Source organism: Acanthaster planci, linkage group LG04, assembly GCF_054643075.1.
Source record: "Acanthaster planci isolate LZ-2023a linkage group LG04, COTS_SCS, whole genome shotgun sequence".
NCBI lineage: Eukaryota > Metazoa > Echinodermata > Asteroidea > Valvatida > Acanthasteridae > Acanthaster > Acanthaster planci.
The window spans coordinates 957,008-976,974 of record NC_141780.1 but is presented as its reverse complement, the minus strand read 5'-3'; the positions used below and the strand labels follow the sequence as shown (position 1 = coordinate 976,974).

Genomic DNA, 19,967 nt, shown 5'->3' with positions numbered 1-19,967 from the left:
CAGCACAGGACTCTAATAAATAATATTATATCACTTTGGGGTGTGTATGTTTCATTTATTTGCTTATAAAAAAGTTTTACCTTTCCAACCACATGTTTTGTTGATGTTTTCACCACTGAAAAGGTTAAAATTTCATTGTGGAAGAATAAAAACTCATGTTATATTTTGAAGGATGTTTTGTGTCTTCTGCCATTGTCGATGTCATTGTACCACATTTCAGGAAGTATTCAAGAGTGACTATTACAACAAGGTGAAGATCTCCCAACATGTCGTAGGCAAGTGTCACGTTATGTCCGTCAAGGATTACTTCAAGTACAAGCCAGAAGGCTTTAATGAGGAAGATGTCTACACGTGTGAGTCTCGCTACTCAGCCAAGGCCAAGGCATTCAAGAAGATTAAGGTGAGTAATAGTCGTGAGATTTTACTTTGAGTGCTGACACTCAAGATACTCAGAAATACTCAGAGATGGAAAAAGTTGTTAGCTATCTTCAGTTTGAAAAAAAAAACTGCCTGCTTTTTTGGCCTTTTTTTTTTTAAAATCATAAGGAGTTCAGGGAGTTTTTTTTCCAGATTTCACTTTTCTAAAAAGTCTCTTTTCAACAACTATCATTTTCTGAATGGAATGTTTCATTTCAAAACCTTTTTACAAATTACTTTCAAGGAATTCATGGTTTATTACTCACCTTTTCCTATGTAAATGGTTTGTAAATCTTTATTATAGCAGAACATTAGTTAGGAAAAATTCCTCTTGGGAAATAATCATCAAAGTTTTACACTTTTGACAATATATTTACGATGTGGTTGGCTCACAGTGTGCTTTCTTTTTGTTCAGTAAAATTTGTTAAACATCTGTAATTTATCTTTGCTCACAGATCTGGGCCATGCCTCCCAGTAATGTCAAGATTGTTCCTCGTGATGAACCTCTGTCTCGTGTCCGTATCGCTTCCGTCTTTGCCGATAGTCAGGGCATCGAGCCCGCAGACTCGGACAACACTGATGGAGAATACCAAGTCTTTGAAAAGGAGAGAGAGGTAAGATTCAGGCCAGTGGTGTGTCAACGTTGCAAATTACTGATGGGTCATCATCAAAACGCTGTCTGGTTGACTTGAATGATCGTCGGTTGATACAGAGATGGAAGGAACTGTTGATGACATGGTGTGTCCATGGATTGACACATAAAATGCCCATGTGGAGCCCGCATGTGGTAAAAGGTTGACCCAACTATTTGTGAACTGCATATAGACAGACCACAGCATGTGAAGCATAACAACAGATCCATTGTATGGAATTTCAGGCTATTCATGGTGAAGGACAGTAACAGGTGGAAAGGCTCGCGGTAGCACCATGCGCAGGAATATATCTCGCTTATGACTGTGTGTGGTTCTGAAAAGAACCGGGAGTATACTCAACGTTTCGGACTGCGTGCTCAGTCCATCGTTAGGAGACTGAAGAGATGCTGAAGATGGGGCTGTACATATAGGTTGGCTGGATGCAGCGGGGTGTGACAAGGATGCTGGTGGTGGGACCTCATGCAGGACAGGGTACCGCAAGCCTTTCCACCTGTTGAGATCCATCGTAGTTGTGGACAGTAGCAGTTGCATTTTCCTAGATTGACGGTAACGTTTCGCCTTTATACTTCTAAGAAGTTTATTTGGAATGAAGTCAGTGAACCGAAGAACTGACTCAATTTCATAATAAGAAATTTCGTAGGACACATTTTAAAAGTGTAACCCTGTCAAGGCTTAATAGGGTACAGACTTCTAAGTTTCTCTAAGCAAAGAAAATTGATGAATTATGAAATACTTGGTTCAAGTCTCTTTGCTCAAGTAACTTCTGATTGTTTGGCGTAAATTTTTCTTCGTTTTTTGACTCTTGGTTGTTTTACAGGATGTTGTCGTTGAATCACCCACAGATGATGAGAAATGGGTGTACTATGAACAGCTGAATTTTGAGGGGCATGTTTACAAACTTGGAGACTGTGTGTACCTGAGGTCTGATCAGGCTAGACCATTTGTCGCTCGCATTGATAAAATGTGGAAGGATGGCAAGTAAGTTCTTGATGTAGACCACAAATATTCCCCAAAGTTGGTTGATGTCAACAGAACTGTTTCAGGATGGAAGAATAGGTAGTATATTCATCACAAAATGAAGCTTTGCTCAAACCAAATTTCCTTCCTCTTTCTTGGTTAATCAAACTGGAAAATATATTATAACTTGTTGAAATTTACTAAACTTAGCCAAATTTCTGAAACCTGCCCTGAAATTCACAAATCTCTCTGAAAATGGAGTCTTCAAATTGAAAATTCCCAGACTTTCTTCCAACTGTTTGCCCAGATAAGGTACCTGGTCTTGATTTACTGTTCAATTGTTTCCTTCATCAAATTTGATCAAGGAATTTCTAGGAAATGTTTCTTTTTGATTTAATTTTATCCCAGTATGCCTGTAAAAAAGTGGAGAAATAATAATTTCCGGTTTTTTTTTTCTTGCTTTTGGCAGTGGAGACCCTTGGTTCAACGGCCCATGGTTTGTGCGACCATCTGAGACGGTACATCCACCAACCCGTCTATTCTATAAGAACGAGGTCTTTTTGAGTTCCATTGAAGACACCAACCCGATGCGCAGCATTTGTGGCAAATGTCACGTCATGCTGTATAAAGATTACATCTCCAGTGAGTAATATACAGAGAAGTCAATGTTTGTCAGGTAACATGCACAGTCTGCTGTTAGCAGACAAACCGTTATTGTCTTGAAGTGATGTGCAATTGTGGTTTACTTGAAATTGTCTCTTGTTTTTGTGGAAGTGGTGAATGCCATTTGCAAGGAGTTGGATAGTAAGCCAGTTATGATCTTTGTTTGGAATAGGGTTTCAAACTCCAACAGGGAGACTCTCAAAAGTCGGAACTGTTCATTTTGCAAAGGACTCTTCCCATTTTGAGCATTAGCATTTCATTGGAACATTTTTGCATTTTGCTGGGAATTTTGTGTTGTGTAGAATGAGAACAAAGCGTTCCAGATTGGAATGGACTGACTAGAACGGCCGCCCACTCTAGAATGAGAACAAAGCGTTCCAGATTGGAATGGACTGACTAGAACGGCCGCCCACTCTAGAATGAGAACAAAGCGTTCCAGATTGGAATGGACTGACTAGAACGGCCGCCCACTCTAGAATGAGAACAAAGCGTTCCAGATCGGAATGGACTGACTAGAACGGCCGCCCAGTCTAGAATGAGAACAACGCGTTCCAGATTGGAATGGACTGACTAGAACGGCCGCCCACTCTAGAATGAGAACAAAGCATTCCAGATTGGAATGGACGGACTATTCTGAAGTATCAGATGCTCTGTTAAAGCTCATGAAATCAGAAATTATTTGATACCAGAGTAGCTATATTTCCTGTCACCACAAATCATAACTTTTTTACTGGAATACTCTTAAGATATAATTTTTGTCACCATTAAAAGCCCTTGTCCTTGTCCTTGTTCCATGTGACAGGTCGCCCAACAGAGTATGCTGAGGAGGACATCTTCGTCTGTGAATCCCAGTATAAGGAGGCAGAGAGGCAGATACGCAAGGTCAAGAGCCTCAAGCGCTATTCCGTCTCCAACAAAGTGGTCGATGATGAGGTCTACTTCTTCAAGAAGCCCATCACCCCTATTAAGGAGGCGTCTCCTCTACTCCAGCTGGCCTCAGAGAACAGCGAGGAAGGCGAGATAGAGAAAGAGAAACCAGGACTTGAGGAAGATGATGATAAGACGGTGATACTGACTACAGAGGAGGAGACGGAAACAAGTACTGCCGTGGCAACGCCGAAAGGAGCAGCTAAGGTTAGTGTGATATCCTAGTGGGACACTTTCACCTACCCTACTCAAACTGAAGAATAATTGGGTTGTTTTCCAAGGTGATCCGAAAACTTCTTGCATGTGGGGACTATTGTAGAAGATCTCCTTGCAGTGTGATGTGTCAATATCAAAGCCATCAGTCCGTGCCTTTATTTCAAAGGGGTTTGCTCAGAAAGTTCTGGTGACAGTGCAGTCAAAGTTCTGTTATACCGTAGCTTCTTATGTACAGGATTAGAAAGACAAGAAATAGTAGTATCGATTACTACCAAACCTCACAAGAAGAAGGTTGCATGCAGTGCAGTCTTCTGGGACATTGGCAGAATGGTTTCATGAGGGCCAACAATGCAGGGTTGTTGACTTGAGTTGCTAATTTGGACTTTTGGACTGGAGACTTGACTTGGGGAAAAAATAACTTAGCTGCAATACTGCAATAGTGTAAAGATTGGTTTCTGTTGAGAATTTCAGTGCTCGTTAATGCAAGAAAAAGGCAGCATTAGAAACAAAAATGCTTCAGTTTGGAACACATGTGTACTAAACAAACACAAAGACATTATTTTTCACTTCAACATTTCTTTTTTTTTTCAAGATATTAACAATTTATGCAAGGTCTCTTGTGAAATGGCTTCTTGTAGACTCGTGATAAGGATAGGATGTGAAATTGATAAGATGCTAATTACATTGACTGTGTTGTTTGACATTTCACACAGTTCAACATGAACTTTACAAAATTATTTACCTGTTCAGCCAAGGACTTTCCGTTATGTATACAACCCTTTGGTGCAGTGCTACAGTTTATGTAAGACTTGAAAGCAGTGTAGAGATTTCGTCATAGCTGTTTCATATGCTTACTTCTTTTACCTTGGAGCTACATGTTGGCCCAAATCGACAACTTTACGTACCTCAGGATTCTGTATGTGTGACCCTATGTTGTGCTAGCAACACTGATATACTATGCCAGTCTTTGAAATGCAGAATCTTTTGTTATGGGATGTTTAAATTTTAAAGCACAGTTCAAAATTCCTTATCTGTGGAAGAGTGTCTGCGGAATAAACATGTACTTACAGAACCAGGAAGTAGAGATTTTTTGTCCATGACAAATAGTCAGTTAGTTCGACCTTTATCACTGCATCAACCTTGATGCCTTTCATGTACCATTTCTGTTTTTATTTTTCTATTTGGGTTTTGACGTGGATAACTAACTTCTTGCCTTTTGATGGGTCTTTTACTGTTTTCCTTGATGGGAAAAAATTAGTAACATTTGCTGAGACAAGATGTTGCTACTGGTACCTCAAATAATCTGTCTTGTGGATGTTCCTTTCTCACCCAATCATTCCTCAGGGGAAACTGACAAGTTTTCACTTTTAATCAATATGAAGTTAAACAGAATAAATTGACTGGAGTAGGATTTGAACCCAGTACGGATGGAATGCAACACCGGCACTCCATGGGCCTGTTTGTTTCATACAGATCTGGATTGGTGGTTTCGGCTGTTCCATTAGGTAGGTTCCAGAGTCAATGAACCAACGAAGGATCACTGGTCGCGATCCGGATCTGCGTGAATCAAACAGGCCCTACTAGTGGAGCTGTACATCTTTGTACTGCTGTGTTGGCCAGAAAACACCAATTTGGTTTCATTCTGGATCCTGGATCCTTCTGCAATCCGGTTGGTCTTGTGTTCAAATCTTGCAGCTGTCGAGTGTCTTTGGTTAAGTTCCTTTTCTTTCACTTATTTCAAAGACAGTTTGGTGACTTTTGACTTGTCGATCTGTTCAAATAGAGCTAAATCCAATGGCTCCAAACAGAAAAGGGTGGTGAGTTCAGTTAAGTCTGATTCATCATCACCAAAAATGGAATGGGATTCAGACTTTGATGAGGTCCAGTGCAGTCTTTAAAAAACTCTTACTTGTAAAAAATTGTTATCTGCTCCGAGCGGAACAGAACAGGGCTTTTTTTGGGTACTCACCGCATAGGTGCGCCATGAGGCGCGCAAGTATATGCGCGTTTGACGTGGAGCACGCTGAGTACACGTAACTAATTTATTCCAGCATGCATGGTCTTTGCGTACAAGCAGAACACATGCAAAAATGCACTTCTACACACCTGTCTTTCTTTTGCCAATTGGGGGCGCACTTCAGCTCGGGGTGGATTCTATAACTGGACCTCCTTTGTAAATCTCTTCCAAAATTTGAGGCCACCTTGAGGTTGCTTCAGTTTCTGGTAGGGGGGTACTCATTTCTCACAGAATTCTTATTCATTATTGGGAGAACTTTTGTCTTCTATTATGTGTGCGTGTTTCTCTGAAGTCCATAGCAGTAGTTGTCCTTTTGAATGTTCCTTCAAAGTTATGCACCAAATCATACCTGCAGAATGCTCACAGTAGTCACCGGTACCCATGTTGTCCAAGCAGCATGAGTTCATAGTGAGTTTTACTGTCTTTCAGGTTGGGAAGGCAAGCACTAGCAGTGATCCTCGGTCTGCGAGTAGCCAGAAAGTGGTAACCAACTAATCCTTTCCTTGGTTACGACCCCACACTCTTATCCTTGCATATTCACGGATGTTACCAAACCAACGTTCACCAGCATTTAACTTGCTAACTTGATTACACCCTAATAACACTACCAGGACTGATTGTAATCTTGTAGACACTACTGATCAACATCTTGGTACCCATCAAGAAAATCTTCCATTGAAGTATAAAATTTTATTATTGTGCCAAGGAGTAGAAACAGTGCGCTATACATTGTGCTGGAAAACATTTATCTCGAAGAAATCACTGTTCAATCAATAGTCTGCTTTTTGCACATAATTATTCATCAGGCATCCTGTTTGCCCTATTTTTCTATTCTTTATTGTTTTCATGCCGCACTAGCTACAAATTCACCTCAGCCTTGATCTTATCATTACATGCTCGTAAAACTTTCTATTTATCACTGCGCATCCAAAACAAAAAGGTGAAACAACGTTGTCCCTAATACAGGAACAACTTTTCGCATGCAGCTGTTGACTTTTTCCCATGATGCACTGCAGAAAGGGCCTCTCCATGGCAACCACACACAGTTGGCAGTGCATTGTATTGTGAATTGCACAAGTAATAAAATGAGGCAGTCTCCCCCCCAAAAAAAAACTATATTGAGACCCGATGGCACAAATCACTTTTTCTACTCTGAGCCAGGTAAAAGCCTTCAGTTCATTTCACACTTCCTCCTTGATTACTTCTAACTGGGCACCAACCTGATCAAATTGGTTTTCTTTTAACTCCAAAGGCTTTGACCTCTCCCCCATCAAGGGCTACTATACCCAGCATGTATCATGGTTGTGTCTCATGACCACCTTGGTAACCTCTGCCTTAGCTAGCATGAACTCATTTCCTCTTGACTCTCCTCATCACTTGCTATGGCTTCAAACATGTCCTCACCAAACTCTGCTGTGACATATGTGCATGTGGACGCGTTGTTAACCTTCTTGGTCAATTGACCTCTACACCTGTCCAGCTTCCATTAATCTTTATTGCCTGCCCTGCAGTGCTAACGGAGAACAGGAATCAAATTCATTATGTCCACCTCAACTCTATGTTTTGTCACTAGGAATTGTAATTGAACTATGAGGTAAATAAATTTCATAAGTATAGGTACCTAGATGTATAAACCTTTTGGGGGGTACAGTTTTTAAGAAGTTCTTATGCACAGGTGATTTTTCTTCCTTGATTATACAAAATGTACTCCCTGAAACAAGCACAAGTAGCCAACTTTTATGACATTGATGTGCATGTAGTAATAGGAATAAAGTACACGTCCTTATTTTTCTTAAAGTTAATCAGTGCCCACATGTACATGATCTGTATTTGTGCACTTCTTGCGTGACTACAAAGTTAACCTAAGTTAGAGTGTGCTGGAGTTGTCGCAGCCTACATGTATCAAAATACTTAACCTTAATCTTTGGACACTTAAACTTCAAAGGTGAGAGGCTGGTGACATTTTCTTCATGTTTGTGCAGAAAATTTTCAATTAAGGTTTGATTGCAGAAGTACAAAATAGTTGTCGCTGTCATTTATAGCATAAAACCTTTTGTTACTGGTTATTGTGCTTGTCTTGTCTTAAAAATTGCAAGTTAAGTGCAATCAGGTTGGGCTTTCAAAAAAGCCCACTAGTGCTACATATTGTACATCCTGCAATGCAAAACTCATTGGTCATCACCATGAATGATGAAAGGGCACCAACCAAGGCTAGAGTACCAGCCTCTGAAACATGATTAATGAGGGCAACAACAGGAGGGCAACATTTCTAAGAAGTGATCCTATTTCAGCTGCAGTAGACCCCATAGGGATGAAGTCAGTACACAGTGGTGTTTGGTATGCAAGTACGCTAGGCTGGAAGATACAGACCACACGAGGGCATTTATCTAATCATTCAGTTATTCCACCTTTGTATGCAAGGCTTGTGTGTGATGGATGTTGTTAAGTAAGTAATGATGGAATTACATGGGTGGACTTGAGACTGGTCTTTGATAAATTATTTGTTGACACACTTTGTTTTGTGGTAATCAGTTAGCAGTGGAAATTGGTTACTTGATGACACAACATTTGTGTAAAAACCTTGAGTATCACATACAACGGAAGTCAAATGTCAACAATTGCGGTTTGATTGTTCAATGTCACTCTTATTGATCTACTTCGCCATCAAAGTTGAAAGAAGTGTGATCTAGACTTAATATGACAAAAGGCTGACTTTTGTGCATGATGGCTTCTTAAAATTTGATTTTCTAACAGAAGTTCCTTTTACAATCTTATTTACAAATATTGTGAAAATATATCAGTTGTTAACACATTCCATTACCTAACCAGAGCTATTGTAGGTAGTTATCCAGTCTTGTTTGTCTGTCTGTCTGTCTGTCTGTTTGCCTATCTGTCTCTGTTTTCTCTTTTGCTCTTGACATTGCTAGTCCAAAATAATCTGCCCCAAAATGTCACGGAAAGCATTTTTATTTTAAAACCACTCTTACATTTACCCATTAACATCCATTGTTTATTATTTCATACTAAACGTCAAGAAACATTTCAGTCCACCTAAAACGTCTCCAGCTGGTCCACTAAAAGAGACGAGTTTTTGAAGAATTGTAATAAAGCTATAATAAAAAAATCAACCCTGTGTTTATCAATCCAAAATCCCAAAGAACTTCATGATTTTTTGGGGGGGACCAGTACACGTGACCCCTTTAATCCGATTTTCATTGATTGCTGGTCCAAACTTTCAGATCGCAAGTCCATTCGTCATGGTTTCGTTTAGTGGTTTAACCATATCATGAAATGGTTTTCTCACATGTTGTCTTTCTCTGTGTTTTGTTAACAGCCTAAACCTCGCCATGCTAGTGGCTTCATCCTGTTTGCTAGTGAGCAGAGAGCTGATGTTAAGAAGAACAACCCCAAGATGTCTTTTGGAGAGATCAGCAGACTCATCGGGAGTGATGTAAGGGTTATCATGGAAGTCGTTAGCATTGTCATACTCCAGTGGCATTGCATTGTGGGATCAGGTTGTGATTCTGTTGGGGACTGGGGCTGTTGTCCACATGCCCCAGTTTAATTCACTGTGAACCACTTAAGCCAATTCCTTTCAAATCAACCAGGAGAGTTTTGTATTCTGCTGGATCGAGGAAGACCTTAGAGCTTGATGCAGCTGGTTTGAGGCAAAGTCATTGATTTTGGAAGATTCATGAAGACAAACTCATCAGAACTTCCCAGAGAGCTAGGATGAAAGTTTGAATCTGTATCAGATCAAATCAAATCCAATCAGTAACAATGGTAACAGATTAAATTCCTTGAGGCCAGGCAGATCCATCTCAATACTAAAATGTCATTCCGTGCTGTAAATGAGATGTCTTCCTCTTCCAGTGGCGTCACTTACCCTCTACAGACAAGAACCTTTACGAGGAGCGAGCAGCGGCTATCGCAGAGACCAAAGCCATTGAGAAGGCCTCCAAAGAGGCTGCCAACCCACCACCCACCAGCCAGGCCTCAGGCCAGCCTAAAGGGCCAGTTGCAGGGGCTATCAAGGTCTTTGAGTGTGGCTGGGAGGGCTGTGACCATCAGTATGATGACCAGGAGGATCTGTTGAATCACTTGGTGGAGGCTGGAGAGCACCTCAAACCAGTGGGTAAGGGAAATCAGATTGGAAAGATTTGGAATCCTAAGTTTTCCCTCAGGTCAATTTCAAAACATGTTTTGGAGGATTTTGTAGCATTGAGGGAGAGTTAGGGTCAAGCCGGTGTTGATATATAGGATTTATATATTACTCTTGGAAGAATAGAGGTTAGTTTCCTGTACACTGTAAGATTTCTGAGGATTCAGGAACGAGTCTTTCAAAAGTGCATGGGGGATAGGGATAGTGCAGTTGTTTTTTATTTAAACTTTATTTGCTAAGAAACGTCCTGAAATCTTTTATAAAAATTCAATCTTGCGCAGTGAAGCAATAGCACATTCTTTGTGGGGTTCCAAATTTGGACCTCAAGAAATAAGTCCTCCGATGTGGAAGCAAACTTGTCTCGAAGAAATATTCTGCCAAATAAAAAAATACATCAAAATGTGATTACTGTCATGGAGTTTTTTTTGTGACTGCTAGCTTCCTTTAACAATATTGTGAGGAATTGATGAAATGGATGATGATGTTGTATGCAGGCGAACCTTCGGAGTTAACCTACCCTTGCTGTTGGAAGGGATGTAGCAGATATCGCAAGAATCAGTAAGTGAAAAGACTACTGAGAATACGCAGAGTCATTTGAAGAGTGCGTCAGTCAGTCAATCATTACTCATCCGATGGTTTGGTTTGGAGAATGAGACCATTACAACCAGCATAAGACCACCAGTCTGAATTCAAAACATTGGCCATTCAAATGAACAGCATCAAGGGCATACCCATGCCGTCGTTCACGCTATGTTTCATGTGTCTGGTCTCGTGATGGTTTCAACTGTAATGCTGGTAAAGACTCATTTTAGAAGACGCCATGACTTTGATGGCATGTGATGCCATCAAAGTCATGGTGTCTCCTAAAATGAGTCCTTTCATCCAGTTTAGAAGGCATGCCTAAGTGTGACTTAGGCATGCCTTCTAAACTGGATGAACAATGCATTTCAGCAAACCACAGCAGCCTACTGGTCAATGATGCACATACTGCTTTTGTGTGGTCATGGTATCGCCCAAGTAATTGCTTCTCATTTGGATGCTTAGAGAAGTATGGAAGGGATTTCAGACAGGGTAGGTTGAAGCCAGTAGAGGGCTCAACAAAAATCAGGGTAGGTTGAAGCCAGTAGAGGGCTCAACAAGCAGGATGGTGGGATGGAGCACTGAGACAGAATGGGTCATTTTGCATTTTAGTGGTGAACATTCTGATTTTGATTACAAAACCCGTGGCAACCGAGCAACGTCTTTGTCACCATAGCGATGTCATCATATATTTTTATTTTGGACATTAGGCCATTCCCAGCTCTATCCCGTCTGATTAGACATTGCAAAGAAGTTCACATGAAGGCAACAACGGGCAAGTACATCTACCCACAGAATCTCAGCAGGTCGGTATTCATTTATGCAGTCTGTCTCATACATATTCATGATTGTCAAGTACATTCATGTAAAGCTATCTACAGGATGACTTTCAGAACCCTGCAATAACGATTTTGATTTTCTATAAACGTTATTTTCTTTCTCAGGAATTTCTTTTCGCGCTTCGGTCATCATGCACAGGAGGAAGGTCGCTCAGGCACACCAGGTGGGGGAGCTATCATGGGTATTGTCGGGCCGCCCACCCCGGTGGGGATGGCAACCCAACAGCTTACACATTCATCTCATGCGAGCATGTCAGGTAGGTGCATTGTGGATTTGATGTTGCCATGGCTACCAGGTCAAGGTGAAAAGGTCAGAGGTTAGACTTAAAAAAACAAAAGATTTTGCAGTTACGATTCAATTCCGACATTCAAGACTGGTGGGATTAGATTTTGAGGGGGCGTCTAAATCTCAAGTCGGTGAAAATTTTGGTGGTTTTTGAAAGCCCTGCTGTCAGTTTTTGCTTCAGCCATTAATGAAAGACGGCACTGCAGTCGATGGCTGGATTATGAATGCTGTTCTGTATCATTGCGCTTGCACAATCTCGCAACGTTGCTAGGTGAGTTGGGTCAAACAATTTGCCCTGGAAGGTCAGACAACGCATCCACTGCACCAACGCTACACCTAACCGCAAGCCTGCCACCATGAAATATAACACTTAACCCACTGACCTACCAAAATGTACCCTCTTTTGAGTTGCGTTCTGTTGTATTAACCGTTAACCCTAACACCCACAAGAAAAAAGGCAAACAATGTGTTCCGTATACAGTTATTTTCTACCCCAGTGGCATGTTATTCATGTGTTGATTTTATTGTAGCAGTTACGATTATGGCTGAAAGTGCAAGGCCAAGTGACTTTGACACCCCCCTAAAGAAATTCAATGCCGGAGAGCATTGAAGCTGAAATTTATTTCCACATTTTTTTCCTAATTTGCAGCACAAATGTATGTTATTTATAAATTTGCACAGCGTTGGTGTTCCGTTGAAGGAAGAACTAGCCGTTAGTTTGGAATGAAGTGGTTTCTGCAAAGTTTTGAAAAATTTTTGATACAGGTTTGAAGTGGCTCTACCGTGACCAACACAAAGCTTGCATGTCCGCAGAGCCATGTTGGGTTTTCATTTAAATGATCGTTGGCTAATGTGATGACTGTGATGTGTACAGATGGTCAAAGCTGTCGCACTTTTGAAAGTTTAATAACTGCATAAGAGTTTTTGTTTGTCAGTCATTAACCCTAACCCTCCTCAATCTTTCACCTGTTGGAGGATTGAGGAGGATTAGGGTTAAGGAGGATTCTTGTTCGCATGGTTTAGTGCTAAAGGTGGTTTGAAAAAACAAGATGCATTTGAAGGAATTAAGGTGCAGGAAACATTAACATACAATCAGCCTTAAAATATAGAATATAATTTTAAAAGGCAGAGATTTAGCCTCACCAAACTACAGGGAATTAACATTTTTCATGTGAATCAGGATCAACATTTACTTAGTGATAATATCTTTACAAATGATTAGTTTTCTGTAAAATTAAGGGTCCATTTCTTTGCAAGTTACAAGTATGAAACTCCTCAAGAAAAAAATTTGAAACGCAAGGAAGCCACATTTGTCTGACCTATCCTTGACCTCTTTAGAAGCCTAATCTTTTTCTGTTTTAGTACCAAACTTTTGAACCTCGGCAGAGAAATTCGGTTCACAAAGTGACATTTCAGCTTTTGTGTAAAAATGAGAAATGTTTTGCAGTGTTCTGAGTTTTTGTAGAAGGAGCTTTTTATGGTTGTGTATTTTTCTCACTAAAGGGCATGTTATGGTGTTTGCATAAAATCTGCATAATTAAGCTTGTTTGCTCATGCATATGGAGTGCAAAACATGTCAAAATTTGAAGTGAGTTTGATTTGAATTTGCATGGAAGTTAACTGTTTTTGTTTTTAAAAAATGCTTTATTGTTCTGCTGTAACATTTGGGATGTAAGATATTTTCTTTCCAGAGGGAGCATGATACTTTCTTTTTTAATTTAAATTTCCTTTAAAAAAAAAAAACACAAATTGTAGGCCTTTGTTTTTGCACCAGGTTATTTCCTTTTTAAAACTAATGCTGTCATTCAGTTATTTGGCTCTAGACTGCTTACTTCAATTTTTAAAAAGTGACGAGATGTGACAGTTTTATATCATCATGGAAACTTTTAGTTTTCCCACTTTTTTCTGTATTTGTTTGTTTTACATTTTAAGAAAATAACGGAATTTTAAAAAAAAAACCTATTTGGCAGTTTGCCTTTACTGTGGTGATTTGTCATCTGGAAAGTGGTCCAAGTCATAATATGTTTAAAATCAAGTTTGGAATTCAATCCATACCTGTGTGAAATTTCAGCATTTGGAGTACAGAGAAATGTACAAATTCATATTGAATTTGTACCATTTTGGTATCTATTGCTACCTAGACACGAATTGTGAATAATTGATTTGTGTGTAATTGCATGCCTTCTCTGCTCCCTGCAAGTACTTTTTTGTGAAGACACCTTGTGCAGTGTCTTGTTCCTGTACTCAATTCTAGTAGCTTTGAACTACACTTTGGTACATGTGTCCGTCTTTTTGGACTGCATGTGTACACAAGCACCTTTCTGACATGACAATGCAAACTAAGTTTACCAAGCAGCAGTGAGTCATTATATGTGATAACTGTGCATAGGTACAAGGCTGTCTAGAGCTCTTGCTGGTAGACTGGTCCCTGCCCCTTTGCGCAACTTGTTTTGGCCAAATTGAGAGTGGGGACTAGACACCTTTGTTGAATATTTCCCACATGATCAAATAAAAAACCTCTACAACTTGGCATGCAGCAAGTTTTGCATGGAGTAGATAAGGCATTGTTTTCCTTGACTGTTGGCATGTATGTGTTTTAATTTGCCTGATAACCAATTGTTGGCCTCCTTGTGTGTGTCTGTTCATTTATCCCTACCCCTCCCCCAACCTTCCTCTCCCTGTTCCATCTAGGCATGGCTATGCAGTCGATGCTTGACCCCTACCCCGGCGGTCACATGGTTGGGGTTGGGGGTCATCCTCCCAGCATGCAAGGGATGGTGCCCCCTATGGCCCAGCCTGCCAGTGTGCAGCACGGCATGTACATGAGCATGCAGCCAGCAGGAATGGGGTACCAGTATCCTGGTGCCCAGCACCCTGGTGCCCAACAGCATGTAATGCATGTACAGCCACCAGGTGAGATGTTTAGGCTTGTTTCCAGTCACGCTTTGATTGTCATGATTGTGTCCACATAATTTGACATTTCTCACAAGAAACAATATGCATGTGCTGCTCAGTTTTGTCAGGAGTGACATCACTAACAGTGGCACGAAGCCAAGTCTAGGGATATTGGCCCAGAATCGCATAGCTTGTGGTCAGAAGCTGTCAGCCTGTTTTGTGATACACACATAATGCAAAGAGGCTGAAAGCCTTTGTGTTAAGTGTAATAAAGGCTGGTTGATTTTGGTATAAAGCATTGAATGAAAAGTTGAAAACTGTACAAAATTATACCATTGGCAGACTGATTTATGACAGCTGGAAAGCCACCCAAATGTTTCTCTGTCATGATATTACAGGTGATAAAAATGGAAAATCAAATACCACATTTTTTGGGGAAGGAAAGGGGCTTGATATTCCTTAAATGTTAAAGCACAAAAGGGTGAATTTATAGAGGAATCAGGAATGCCCTCATCAAAAGAGGGAAGGAACTCTCAACTTATGTGGAAGGATTAACAGAGAGATCCCAAAAGAGAAAGTCATTAAATGTTAACCCATCTTGAATAAACTCGGTTTACCAGACAGTATTCAAACAATGGAGTGTTTCAGCTCATGCAAATGAATTTCTGTGGGAAAATCCCTGAATATTTGTTGACCAGTCAGAAGTGTAGTAAGTTGCTTGGATCAGGTTTTTTTCTTGTTCAGAGAAAATGGATGCATTGTTGGTTTGGTTTGTCATCTTCATATGCCTGCCTGCCTGCTAGACGTTACACTTCATCCTGCTTGTCTTGCCTGTCTTCCTGTTGATTGTTCTGATGTCTGTCCGTTCTTTTACTGATAAAAACCCTGGAGAGAGGGAGTTTGAATCGGTAATGCAGTAGCTCTGTCTCAATGTGCTTGTCATTTCATGTCGCGAGAAAACGTGATCTGTGTTTTGGTAACAGGTGCTGCAGGTCAGGGTCAGATGATGTCACCCAGGGGTCAACAAGGGGTCGCACCCAGCCCTCATGGGGCACCTAGCCCAGCACTGAACCAAGGTACCGGTATCACTAACCACACCTTCAGAATGAACAACTTATGGAAGTTAAGGCCCAGTATTGTGGAGCACTGTTTAATGTTTCCCCTCTGAAATTCTGTGCAAGAGCCAGTGCTGTAGTTGAGTCCATCTCAAGTGCAATATGAGTTACCTGCCCCAAGTCAAAGTGCACCCTCACTAAGACAGACTGGTACAAAGTTTTCCAACCAGTTTCTTGCATGCGTTCGGTGTGCGCGCAAAGACCATACATGTCAGAATAAATTTGTTGCACATACTTTGCGTGCTATGCGTCAAACGCATGTAAACTTGCACGCCTATGCGGTGAGTTCATACCAAAGGACTGTCAATTTCATTTAAAAACATGCCCTCTTTTGTTCCCTCTCGAAGCAGATAGGATGAACAGTGACAAAAGAATGCTTTTGTAACAGCTCATTTGAATAGATTATGACTTGGCTTAAGACGGGTTGACTTGTGATGGACTTACAGAGACTTGTGTTGAACTTGCAGGGACCTGTAATGGGCTCAGCTACAACACTGGTAAACCTGACCCCTGAAGACTCTAAATGGGCAGGGTTAGAGGGTTCATCAGATGACAGCAGGGGGGGGCAATCATTTACTTATCAGATGGTTGCTCTTACCTTGTCATTTCTTAGAGTGCATGACGGCTGCAACATTGTCATCCATGGATCAAACATACGGCAAATGTTCAGTTGTTGTGGATTGTTTGATAGGCATAGGGCAAGGGTTAACATGGTTATTTCCAGATCTGTTGATGTCATTGTTGATTTGTGACAGGAACCATGCCAAGTCAAAGCTCCAGTATTCAGCAACCTCTGGTACCGCCGCCTCCACTGTTTGTGCCTCCGCCCCCAAGAACTCAACGATTGCTTCACTCTGAGGCGTACATCAGGTACAGCTTGTAATTTGTCTGTCGTTGACAATCGGTGCTTTTTTGTGGAGAGAAAGTACAGTGTTTTGGTTTTTTTTTAAGTTTGAGCTGTTGTTTAAACGTGTGTCATATAATTTGCAATCACAAAGAAATAACTTAGCTAATTTGAAGACATTGTGGCATATAGTAAAGAAAAGGTTGGCAAAATTCCTTGACATTCTCTCTGGTGCATTGATCATTTTCTATCACCATTTTATGCGTGTGGTGTATTGATCATATACTGATATCAGTTTTGATGCATCAATTTTTATTGTAATACCAGTTGTATCTTATATTGATCACATTCTGACATTGGATTGGGACATTGATCATATTCTGACGTTAGTTTGGGACATTGATCACATTCTGATGTTGGTTTGGGACATTGATCACATTCTGACATTAGTTTGGGACATTGATCATATTCTGACATTGGTTTGGGACATTGATCATATTCTGACATTGGTTTGGGACATTGATCATATTCTGACATTAGTTTGGGACATTGATCTTATTCTGACATTGGTTTGGGACATTGATCATATTCTGACATTGGTTTGGGACATTGATCATATTCTGACATTGGTTTGGGACATTGATCATATTCTGACATTGGTTTGGGACATTGATCATATTCTGACATTGGTTTGGGACATTGATCATATTCTGACATTGGTTTGGGACATTGATCATATTCTGACATTGGTTTGGGACATTGATCATATTCTGACATTGGTTTGGGACATTGATCATATTCTGACATTGGTTTGGGACATTGATCACATGCTGGCATTAATTTCACCATGTTTGCTCCTGTGCTGTGTAGATACATCGAAGGACTGAGCACCAACACCGAGAACGTGAGCGATTGGCAGCGTCATCTAACCGTACGACCTGAGGATGTGGCCATCACGCCTGAGCAGCAGGCACGCTTGCCATCTAACTGGTTGGCCAACAAACCCAGCAAAGAGAGTGAGACACTCAAAGCACTGTGGAAACTACGAGATCTCATGCTGCATGACTCACTGAGGATCAGCAAAGCATATAACATGTGAGTGTATGAGCAGGTGTTGCTAGACACCCTTCAATTAGCTAGTCTTGTTGGTTAATTGGAACCACTGTGTTTCCTGAAGTTGGTCTTCAGGATGATGAAATTTTCTTATCCAGGTGTGAGTTATTTTATATGTGCATACCTACAAAAGAGATATTAATTTTTTTGCCAGAGTTTGGGCCTGTTTTTGTTACTTCAGCTTTACTTTGTAATGATGTGTCAGGAAAATCACCAATAGGATGATAGTCCAATATTTCTGGACCTTATTTGAATCTTTCATGAACTGTACATGTTGACTGTTCTAGCTGTGTGACCCAGGAGTTGATGTCTTGATTACGCTGATATCCTTACCCCTGCTAACGACCTTTTCTTTGTTCTCTGTTTACAGTGACATCAAGGAGGAAGCTAAACCTGACATGATTACCATAGAGACCTAGAGAGAAAAACAATGAGTCATCCAGTCACGTGTGATCACACTGAGACCTGTGTCATTCCATTATTGTGGCACCAAGATTATCTTCATAACACTGAACTTTTGCATATGTTGCTGACCATCCCCTTAAAACCTTGACATTGCCAGAACTTTGTAGCCTAAAAGAAGGTATTTCCACAATTTTAGCAGTTGAGCAATGCAGTGTTCATAACTTTGATTGTCTGTATTAAGTTTTAATAGCTTTCAGCGTGAACATTGGCTCAAGAGATCGATTTGGATTACTTAAACAAGGTTGCTGGCGGTATAGAAGTTTCTGCAATTAAAATTACCTACTTCAGGTCAACTTTGATGTGGTAGTCAATAGTGAAGTCCAGTAAATGTCTAGTTAGTAAGCATCTAGTTGAGCAAAATGCAGGAACTTTCATTATAACAGCTTAAAAGTACATTTGTCAATTGGTCCGTAGAATTGTCAAGGTTAAGCTTCCATTGTCTGTCATCAGAGTCAGGTTTATTTTGGGCTTTCTTAGTGTAAAGTCTTCTGGCTGAATTTAGAAATGAAGTTCTTTTTAATATTGACAGCAAAATCTTATGTTATACACCAGGAAATGCTCATTGATATTTTTTTTTCTGTGGGGATAAATTCTCCTTAATGCCAAAAGAAGTCTGAATTAAGATTTTGTCCGTCACACAGAAGTGAAAACGTTCCTTCATATATATATTTATCATCTTTAATTTTTAGCTCGAGTTGAAACTGGTTCATTTTGCCTTGTGGGTTTATATTATTGATAAACATTGTAGTGAAGGGAGGCATGGCACAGTAATTGTGGTTAAGGAATTGGAATATTTAGGACATTCTAGCAGGTTAGGGTAGGGCATCAAGAGCCTACATCATGATTGCATCATGTTTGTGCTGCAAATGGGTGTCTTTTCCTGTATGCTAAGTTTCAAAGCAATCAGGCATGTGTGCCCCCCCCCCACCATCGGTTGTGATATGGACCAAATGAACTGGACTCTTGAGGATTGATGTGGCATATTTGTCAAATGAGGGGAGGGATAGATGGGTGTGGCATCCTGTGTGTCGGCCTTGTCATGTCCGTATGTAATGAGCATTTGTGTCTGTAGAACTGATTCGTGTCGATCAGCAACAACTTGTACTGTCTTAGTATGACACTGTGGTGAAGGCTCATTTGTATAGCTATCGTTTTTTATCTACTTTAAGAAACTTCTTCAACCTGTGCTGTTTCTTTTTTCCCCTAAAACCATGGGTATGTTCTGCTCATTCATTCATTGGCAAACTTTGGCAATGGATTTCATATTGGATGCACACAAAAAAGATGTGACATTTAAATAGAATGAATTTCTTGTCAAGTATATTATGGCATAAACTAAATTGCATGAAAGATTTGAAAGTGATCCGAGTACTACCCTGATATGCGATTTATGCTGTGCGCCAGATGCAATGTTCTTGATTGTGGTTAACATTTTGTATTTATTTCATACAGCTCAGTTCTTCGTGAAAGTGAATAAATGACCATCTGCGTGAGTAACCCGTGTATTAATCTATGTCTGGGCATCCCTAAATTTGGCACAACTTTTTTGAGGGAAAGTCTTTGTTTCCCAGGGTCCTAATATTTGATGTCATAGTAGGGCTGGGTCTGCTTCTTGTCCAAAGTCTTGATGCGTGAAATGTTTGCACAACTGCAGTTTAGAGAAAGTTGCATTTCAAATTATCAAGTTAACCGTGCAGGGAGAGAGTGACTAAATTACAACCTAGAGGTTTTCTGTTACACTGAAAGAACCAGGAACCTGTCTCCTCTGGAAGCTAAAATGACAACTTATCAACCATCACAAATGTAGCAGTAACGACTC

The 19,967-nt window shown here is 40.4% G+C and overlaps 1 protein-coding gene across 10 annotated transcripts in view; it reads left to right on the top strand.

Moving 5' to 3' along the window:
• The window catches only part of pbrm1 (polybromo 1), a 33,371-nt gene extending 13,726 nt beyond the window's left edge, over nt 1–19,645 (top strand). For 6 of the 10 annotated variants that reach the window (XM_087135218.1, XM_022240257.2, XM_022240252.2 and 3 more), the window contains 16 exons: nt 221–400; nt 873–1,031; nt 1,888–2,048; nt 2,497–2,669; nt 3,493–3,824; nt 6,280–6,333; nt 9,185–9,301; nt 9,724–9,985; nt 10,507–10,570; nt 11,302–11,397; nt 11,536–11,687; nt 14,408–14,629; nt 15,595–15,687; nt 16,482–16,596; nt 17,441–17,665; nt 18,054–19,645. In XM_087135218.1, coding sequence (XP_086991344.1) covers nt 221–400; nt 873–1,031; nt 1,888–2,048; nt 2,497–2,669; nt 3,493–3,824; nt 6,280–6,333; nt 9,185–9,301; nt 9,724–9,985; nt 10,507–10,570; nt 11,302–11,397; nt 11,536–11,687; nt 14,408–14,629; nt 15,595–15,687; nt 16,482–16,596; nt 17,441–17,665; nt 18,054–18,102 — 2,454 coding nt within the window. In that variant the 3' untranslated portion in view covers nt 18,103–19,645. The remainder of the gene's footprint in view (nt 1–220; nt 401–872; nt 1,032–1,887; nt 2,049–2,496; nt 2,670–3,492; nt 3,825–6,279; nt 6,334–9,184; nt 9,302–9,723; nt 9,986–10,506; nt 10,571–11,301; nt 11,398–11,535; nt 11,688–14,407; nt 14,630–15,594; nt 15,688–16,481; nt 16,597–17,440; nt 17,666–18,053) is intronic. The other 4 variants (XM_022240256.2, XM_022240255.2, XM_022240259.2 and 1 more) reach the window with 4 other exon arrangements.
• Nucleotides 19,646–19,967: the final 322 nt, after the last annotated feature.